This window comes from Cryptotermes secundus, unplaced genomic scaffold (assembly GCF_002891405.2).
Source record: "Cryptotermes secundus unplaced genomic scaffold, Csec_1.0 scaffold736, whole genome shotgun sequence".
Taxonomy (NCBI): Eukaryota; Metazoa; Arthropoda; class Insecta; order Blattodea; family Kalotermitidae; genus Cryptotermes; species Cryptotermes secundus.
Window position 1 is genome coordinate 13,343 of NW_019718280.1, and position 9,313 is coordinate 22,655.

At 38.7% G+C, this 9,313-nt stretch overlaps 1 protein-coding gene across 1 annotated transcript in view; it reads left to right on the top strand.

The window, feature by feature from the left end:
- LOC111875464 overlaps positions 1-3,522 on the top strand; it is a 16,171-nt gene extending 12,649 nt beyond the window's left edge. The window contains exon 8 of the mRNA XM_023871738.2: positions 2,141-3,522. Coding sequence (XP_023727506.1) covers positions 2,141-3,174 — 1,034 coding nt within the window. The 3' untranslated portion in view covers positions 3,175-3,522. The remainder of the gene's footprint in view (positions 1-2,140) is intronic.
- The last annotated feature ends 5,791 nt before the right edge of the window (positions 3,523-9,313 follow it).

The window sequence follows — 9,313 nt, forward strand, 5'->3', positions numbered from 1 at the left end:
GTTTTTGGTAGATTTTTACGTGACTAACATAAGGCTACTGTGGAAGTGCCCATTTCGGTTACAACGACATTCGTTTATAACGACACTATTTTTAGGTCCCTTTGATGACGTTATAACAAAGTTCTACTGTATCTTTCACAGTGATGTATTTTGGTTAGGAATCATGTGTGGAAGTTGAATGAATATTCAGAAGAAGATGGTGCAAGATGTGCTTAATGTTTGTGAACTTGTGAACCAAATGTTGTTGCATAAGAATTTCAAACAAAGTATGTGAAATCCGCATGTTTGTTTGTGTGTTACTCCTGTGGTTGTGAAGACACCTAAATAATAAGGAAAATTTATTAATATCTATTCCAAAATTATGCCATGTGGTGTTTCAAAATGTAGGGAACTGAAATGTACAGGGGCTTTGACTCACATGTTACCCTTGAGAGGTGTAGAGCCTTTCCAGTTTCACATATTATTTTCATTTTTCATGCTGTGTCTCCTGGCATCAGTGTTACAAATTGTTGGCCTCTATAGAAATATTTTTAAGCAATGCATTTAAGTTGTATTTGTTTCTTCTGGTCAATAAGTAATTTTCTAATCCTTTCCAAAACTTTTGATGTTCAATATTGGACATGTCTACTAAAATTAACTAGAATCATTCTGCTTTAACAAAGAAGCATCTTAACTTATTTCAGTTGTTTTCAACCTTTAGTGAAATAAGGAAGCAAAACAAGAAATCTGGTACATCTGCAATAACTAAGCATGCCTCCTCTAAGGAACACAACCATAGAAGAATGGAAGTAGCTTTTAGGAAAGTTTTACAGGAGGACTGGGCTTTCCACAGAGCCTCCAAATACTACAAAGTGCCATAATCAGCACTCAGAGAAAATATTATTAAGGCAAGTGAACATTTTGATGCTTGGTGTAGTAATGTGAAGAAGTTTGAAACTGGGAAAGTTGGTAGACCACTTGCTGTGTTTTCTTACTTAGAGCTGGCCCCTCCTCATATAGCTCTGGCATGCTTGTCTGTTGCAGCCATTACCTAGTAACAGCTATTGTATGGTTGCCTAGCAACGGTCTGTCTTGTACAAAATATAATGACAAATAATGTCATGCTGTATTCATTGTGATATCTGTAGTGTGCTTAGTTTGCAAGAGTATCTGCAGTAAGTGAATATCAAGGGCAGCAAGGTGAGCAGAATTACAAATAGGTCACTTGTCAACTTTATGCGCTCACTGAATTAAAGTCTTCCTCGTTAGTTGATTTTCAGAGGAGTGAACCATGTGACTGCTTCTTGATATGTATTTGTTCTTCAGCCTACAATGTTTGCAGCATTTGACCAGAGAGATGGATTTGTAAGATATATGGAATACATATGTTCATGGAGTTACAGTTATAATGATAGTGTGATGTGTTGTGCTATGGAGGAAAACCCCTCCCTCCCCAGCGGTGACGGGTCGGCATTGGAGCACTGTTGTTACTAGGGTAACAGGCAAGTCAACACTCCTTCACCTACCCCGCCAGCGGTGATGTGGCGGCATCGGAGTGCTGTCGTTACTACAGTAACAGGCAAGTCAACACTCCTTCCTCTACCCCGCCAGCAGTGACGTGACCAAGGGATGCCGCGGTTGCTATGCAGCCATAAACAACTCCCGACAGCGTTGCCAGTAACACCTGTAAACACGGCGACTAGGCAACAAGGAAGCGAGGCGTTTCCCATTGTCCGGCTGAGGGTTTATAAGACAATTACACTGCCTACGAAGACAGTTGAGTTGGAATCTAGCAGCAGTCGCGGAAAGAAGAATACCGGAACGTGTGATTAGAAGTGATAGCCTGAGAAGCAGATGCTTGGCTCACAACAGAAGTTACTGGGTGTGTGGAATTTAGTTACACTTGTATAGCTCCCATATCGTACTGTGAATACGTGTAGACTACTGAGGACAGTGTGAAGAGATTTGTGTGTAGGGTTTGTAAAGTGTGTAAACCCATAACATTGTTATAATTAATTGTACCCAAGACTTGTAGGTTGTTAAATAACCAATTAACAATCTGAACGGCATCTTCAGTGGCAAAAATACATTACACTGGTGTCAGAAGTGGCAAAAACACGTTACAATATGTATATATTTGATTGTTGTTGTATGTCTGCAGGGGGAGCATCCTGCTGGCAGAAGAAAGAGGCCTTCAAACCTGGGAGTGACAGCAGTAAGAAAGAACACACTACAGAAGGTATAGAATCACCTAGGAAGAAAGTATGCCAAGGTGTTACTATGGATGGGCAGAAGTCAAATTTTACACTGGCAGGACTGAGTTCTTATAGCAATGAAGAATGCAGGGGGAAGAAAGTAATAGCAATTGTACACAACCAAGCTGATGCATTGGTGGAAGTGGAAGGAAAGATTGGTGGTCATGACAGGAGGTTTGGTGGTTCTGAAGAGGAAGATAATTGTGCTTTTAGTTTGGTGGACAAGGTGACAGATAGGGATGAATCAGATGATGAACTAACCTATCATGATCCAGAAGGGACAGGAGTGCTCCGTGTAGAGCCAGAATATTACAATCAGTCTTCAGCAAGGATAAGGTATCCAAATAAAGCAATAGAACATGAGACTTCCTCTTTAGAAATTAATTTAAAAGTGAATCAACTTAACATAAATCCAAGTGAAAGAACCCCTGCCAAACACTGCAGAAATACTCATCATACTCAGCGAAATAACATAAAGCAGGTTCACAATAACAATAATAACAATGAAGTTAAAACTGCCATTGAGCCAAATATACATGGAGAAACTCCTGCTTCAGCTGTTTCTGAAAAGAAGGAAGATAATATTGCAGAAAAATTCAAAGACAGCTTGGGTGATGATATTCCTTTTGTAGGTGAAGGTGCATCTCTGATGCTATCCAAGGAGCAAGCCCGAATTGAAATGCTGATCAGACAGGAGCAAGCAGACTTGGAGCTGGCACTGAGGTTACAGCATGAATGGGATGCTGCTGACAGAAGAGTTGACAGAAGTAAAGGATCGCTCCGAGCATATGAACTGAGGAACAGTAGTAAACCCCGAACAACAAAGAGGAAGGCTGCAGCTAAGAGGGAAGGGAGAGGTCGACAAAGCACATTAGAGGAATCCTTTACTGGGACCCTGCGTTCTACAAGAAAACGACAAGGACATTGCCACAATTCCTAAAGCTCTGGTTTCTCAATGTCTGTTACTATTATAACAGGTCTTATCCTTTGTACCATCTTTTAACATTCCCCAAAGTGCCCCCACCAACTGTCCATGCTAGAACTGTAATATGCAGCAGAGTGTATTGACCTTAAAAGAATAGTGTATAATGAAAAACAATAGACTTTTATAGTGTAAAAATTAGTGTTTTATAAAGCTACATGGATCTTTTAGGGTAATCAAAATATGGCCATGAGGAGTTTTGTCAATTTGGATAAGAAAACTGATATTGTTTGTAATCTTCCAGAGACTGTGATATATGGATTTACTAGTTTGTAAGTGTTAAAGATTACATCTTATGAATAGACACCTTTGTGCTTTTTGCTTCAAATTCCTGTCTTTCAAACATTATGCAAAGTAACATGAATCATAGTGATGATTTATTGATGCTAAAATTGATTGAAAATGGAGTGCTTTGTAGATTTGTAGAATTTTATAATTTAGTTTATTTTGAGATTTACAACCTGGTTTTATCTTAACATGGACAACTCGGTTGCCTTAATCTGGAAGTGAATGCAAGGGACCTTTACAAATTAGTGTGTACTGTGTGATTATTATGTATGAATACAGTAATGTATAAAAGTTTGTAGTCGTGAGCCACAAATGCAGATTTGTGAACATTTGATGGCCCACAGCATAAAGGTATACTGTGTCTCATCCATCATATACACACTTTATAATATGGCTCTCATTTAGCAAAGGGAAGTATTTCTGAAGTACATACATCTCATACTAAGTTTAAAAATTTTTGTTTGAAAACAGGCACTAGTGGTTCATTCCCTTCTTTATGGCCTTAATTGTTTTCTATTTGTGGAGAGGGATACTGATTAATGGGTGGGTCCTCTTTGCATAAGAAAATCACATGCTGCCATTGATCAAATTGCAAGTTTCGTCCAAGTTTGCAAAATGTTCTCAATAAATCCAATTTTCTTGAGATTGCTTTAGCTGCTGAAAGTTGTGTCTATGAACATCCAAACAAATTTTACACCGATGCAACTAATTCTTTGAGACATGATAAACTTTTTTTTTTCTTTTTCCCCCTTGGCACTTCAGCCCCAGTGGGCCTAGGCCTACCTCCATGAACTTCTCCGTTCACTTCGGTTTTTCTTGATCTTACACATTCGGTAGGACTTCTTGGATGGGTGATCAGTTTGTCGCGAGGCATGATAAAATTTACCTTTTATAATTTCTACAGTAATGTTCAAGATTTTGCTCTGTAAAGCCTGCAACAATTAGGTCACAGTTTTAAAAATGTCGGTTCTATTCTTAGTACTGGCCATTTTTGACTGCATCTTCTAGGAGGTATGTAGGTCAGTGCTTTCTTTGGCATTTTAACATGTGCATGTCATTTTTCATGGTATTCTTTAAATGTAGGCTCCTTATTGGCTTCATCCAGGAGTGTTCAGTTTAGCGTCCCACAGAGAACTTGGAATTTCAGTAATTTCATTTCTGAATAATAACTTTTTGACCAACTTAGATGAAATTATAGATAATTGAACTTATTAACTTGTTCAGTAGGTTACCATCTATGATAAAACATTGTAAGATTGTGTGGATTATTGCTGTGGACTCTCTGTTTCAAGTGTCTGTAGAGAAGGAAATGATACACATTTTGATATGAGGAATGTAATGGCCATACTTCTCTTCTGATTCGCTGGTTGAATGTAGTCTATAGAGCCCACACTGAATTTTCTGTGGCATCTGCTGGTGCATTGTTCTGCTGAATTTGTTTAATTCTAATTCACCGTGGCTGGACACAGGCACAAAGGAGATAAAAATCTTCTCGTGTTATTAGCCATATCATTTAAGAGACCATCTCATGATCATACAAGGGACTTAGTCGCACCCCACTAGCAATAAAAAAACTGAGGGGCTGGTAGAGTAAGAGTGTAGCACTAAGGAATTTAGTCTTGCCCCAATTCTACAACTAAAACAGAAACCATTCTGTATTTGTTATTTTTCAGATTTTCTTTTTTGGAAATGGATTTTTAGTAATGTATGGCACCTGATTTTATTTAACAACAGTTAGTCTGTTTAACTGCAATATACTATGTTGCAAAATACCTTTGAATTTCAGTTCAGGCACACACTTGCTTTAACCAACAAGAATCTGAAATTTAGTTGTATAGTCTGTGGTCTAGTGGTCAGAGTTCCTGCCTACAGTCCCAGAGGTCCGGGTTCGATTCCTGGCGCTACCAGATTTTCTGAGAACTAGTGGGTCTGTAACGGGGTCCACTCAGCCTCGTGAGGATAAATGAGGAGCTGTTTCAAGGAAATAGCGGCTGCAGTCTAGAAAATCGAAATTAACGGCCATGGGGATTCGTTGTGCTGGCCATGTGAGACACTGTCTGCTAAAGTTGGCACTGACTTCGCCAACAAACAGCGGTTGCTTGGTCGGTATAGTTTGCTTGCAGACTACAGGCCACAGATTTTTTTTTTTTTGTTTATAGCTGATTGTTGCTTTTAGTATTCTATCCTGTGTTCTTGCTATATGTTTTCTTCATTTTGTTCTAATCTCATCACATTTATCTTTTATGGAATATATTTGTAATTCATCTCTTATGCTCTCCCCAGGTACATCCTTTTCTCTATAGTTGGGAGCAGTTTGAGGTTTGACATTCAGAGACTTATTCCCTTAATCAGTGTTCTGTACAGACTCTAAAACACTTTCTTTTCTGGTATCAAGTGTATGATTTAACTCTACTTAGAAGGGAACATTTCATTATTATTCATTTCTGGAGATGCGTAGTTCCATGAATTTTAAGAACTGTTGTTGTGTTTGGATGGTAAATTATTACACATTTGTAATGATTGGGCCCATACTATTTAACAGTGACTTAAAAGGGAAATAGAACATCTTCAAGTGCCAAAGCACTGTGGAGCAATGTAGTTAACAATGTAATCTGCCTCTACTTGTACCTAGGCCTGCTATGATCCACTGCTGAGCAGCCTGTGTGAATGCAAAACTGCTGGTGTTTAACATTTGGAGACTTAATCGCTGTTGTCACGCATGTCTAGTCAAGTACATGTAAACTAGCTGATACTGAAATAATTTAAATTTTAAAGATGAAGTGTAGTTTACTTGAACCCCATTAAAGCACGAATTATTATTTATTTATTACTTATGAGTAGGAATGTTGTAATTACTTCTGGATAATTAGAATTACTTTTGGTTGCATTGCAATGTAATTATTTTTATTATTAACTCTGTTATTTCCAAAAGTCTCTTAACATCTAACACGGATTGGTTTCAAAATTTTTGTAGGGATTCGTAATAATTGTAAAGATTCTAGGATATGATTCCATATGGTCTGTGTGATACCAATATTTTGGAGGAACCTGCTTTGTTTATCTTGTACCTTGAATGAATGCATAAGGGGTGGGCCGTATTTATCAGGTCCTTGCACTGTGACTTTCAATGATCTATTGGGCTTCCCCCTTTTGATCAACCCTTTATCAATCCTACATTTCGAATGAAATGTAGGACTTTGTTTATGGGGGCATCATAGTAGTCACTTGGTTCCATAAAAAAAGTGACCCAGGTGACAATATTTTAAATAAGCTATGGCCTCACAATGACATAGGATGTGTGTGACTGATTCATCTCTTTCTAGGCACCATACATAAGTGGGGGTCATCTGTCAATCGCAGTTTGAAAAGGTGTCCATTTAGGTGACAGTGTCCTGTAAATAGTCCAACCACACATCCTAATTGGTCTCTGTTTAATTTTAACAGATCCCTTGTTCTTCTGGCAGAGAGCCCTAGTATAAGTTTCTGTGCATGTTTGAGTCCAGCAACTGATTCTCAATGTTGTTTGATTTCTGTTCGTCCAGTCCCTGACCACTTTCTCGCCAACTCAAGTTGAGATGCTGCAAGCTGGTTCAGGCCTTTGAACAGATGTTCAGATCCTGTTCTTGCCAGCTGATCTGCTGTTTCATTACTGACAATACCCTCATGACCTGGTACCAATATTAGCTGAACTTAGTTATGTTTGGCTACTTGTATGGGGGATTGGTGGCAGTCCCAGACCAGTTTTGAGGTGATCAGGTATTCACCAAGTGCTTTGACTGGAGCTTGACTGTCTGATAGAATATAGATGTTTCTATTTTTATAGTTCCTATCTAGAGTCTATCTTGTACCTTGAAGAGAGAGGCAGCAAATTCCTCCAAGACTACACTGTATCACATTCCAGTAGACTGTAGTCTTAATATTGACTGTTGTGAGAACCTCGGATCTTACAATATTTTTCACTTATCTAAGCTACTTTTGAATTCTATGGCTGCAGGATGGAGGTAGAATGCACCTTAGTCTACTTTGTTATCCCTTCCAGTTTTAATACAGGAAGTGGAGGAAATGTATATTGTATTTTATAACCCTGAATAATTGAGTTATATTCAGACATATTAGCTTGATATAGGTAAAATTCTTAGAAGGTCTTTGAAATAATAGTGAAAGGCGGAAGACCTGAAGGACAACCCAGACTGAGCTGTCCTAACTAAGTGACAGTACTTAAAAGGAGAGGAAGTGTGTGGCCTGAGATGGTGGGGGGGGGGGGTGTAGACTGCGAAGATACTTGGAGGCTCTTCCTTGCTATTGGAAATAGAGCCAGGGCAAATAGTAATCATGTAACAGTTACATATGAAATAGGAAATGATTGCATCCTGTGTTTTATAATACTTAGTAAACACAAACTGTATATATTGGATACAACTACAGTAAGTCCTTGGCATGCCGTGGCACAGTTGGTTGAGGTACTATGCTACAAGCCTGAAGGTCGCGGAATTGAATCCTGATGAGGTGGATTTTTTTTTAATTTGCCTAATCCTTCCAGCCACACTATGGCCCTGGGGTTGACTCAGCCTTTAACATGAATATTCCAGGGGGTACAGGGCGCCCGCACCGCCATATATGAGCTGATTATCTAGAACATGTGGGAGCCTCAGCATCTCACAACCCTATGGGTCTCCATGGCCTGTTACATGGATAGCTTTACTTTTTACTACAGCAAGTCCTTGCTTAGTGTTGCCTCAGTTAACGTGTTGTTATTAGGCTGGTACTATTTTCATAGTGAAGTTCAGCACAGCATTGTGTTAAATTGCTATTATGTTGTTCAGCAGAAGATGGCCCCAATAGAGCATGGAAATCTGAAATGAACTAGAATGTCATGGAGATTCTTTGGTGTTGCTGTGAACTTTACAAAGAGAATAAGAAAACCCAGTAGTTAACACTAAATTGGAGGGAGGGGGGAAGAGGAAAACAAACAACATATCAGCCAGCAGGAGAAGTATGAGATGCCTCCTAGGCACTGTTAGTAGAAGGAAGAACCTCTGGGTCTCAGTGAATCTCCCACCAGCTTTCTACCCACTGGCTGTTGTCCACCACTTGCTTGCTTAAACTTTGGCTGTCAGTGAATACTGTATTTCACTCTGAATGTTAAATCAACATTACTGTAGTTTATACTTCCATGTGTTTATAACCAAGGTCATCATGTGTGGATCCTTTCTTAAGGCAGCACGCATTGCTTGTGGAGACTGGTTGTAGAGGAGGCAAAGGCTCACCCAGGGCTGTAGCACCAAGTAGTAGATGGGTAGGTAGGTTTATAATCAAGAATATGCAAGTATTTACAATCAAATTCATATTGTCTGTATTGTAATGCTTGTCATATGAGTGAAGAAGGGCTGAAGTATGTAATTACTTATTTCTTAAGTTTCTTATAGTAAAAATGATTCTGATTAACGTTGTTTCACAAAATGTTGTGGTTTACAAGAACATAACTGTGACACTAAACGAGGACCTACTATGTGACTTGTTATAAGCAGGTTAGATTTCAGCAGAGAACACTTACAACATATACATTTGTTTATTTATGTGAACATGACATAAACTCAGTATTTTGATATGTCTTTTATGATTTTAAAGTTGACAGCGTTATCAAGTGTATATAGTGACATGTAATGTAATGTAATGTAATGAGATTATAGAATTTCAAAGAACAGGACGTTATGATTTGATGTACATGAAGACAAAAGAACTAGGATGGAAAGAGAATCATGGGATACAAAATGTTGGCATCGAAGACTCCCAGGGGAATAGAATAGTA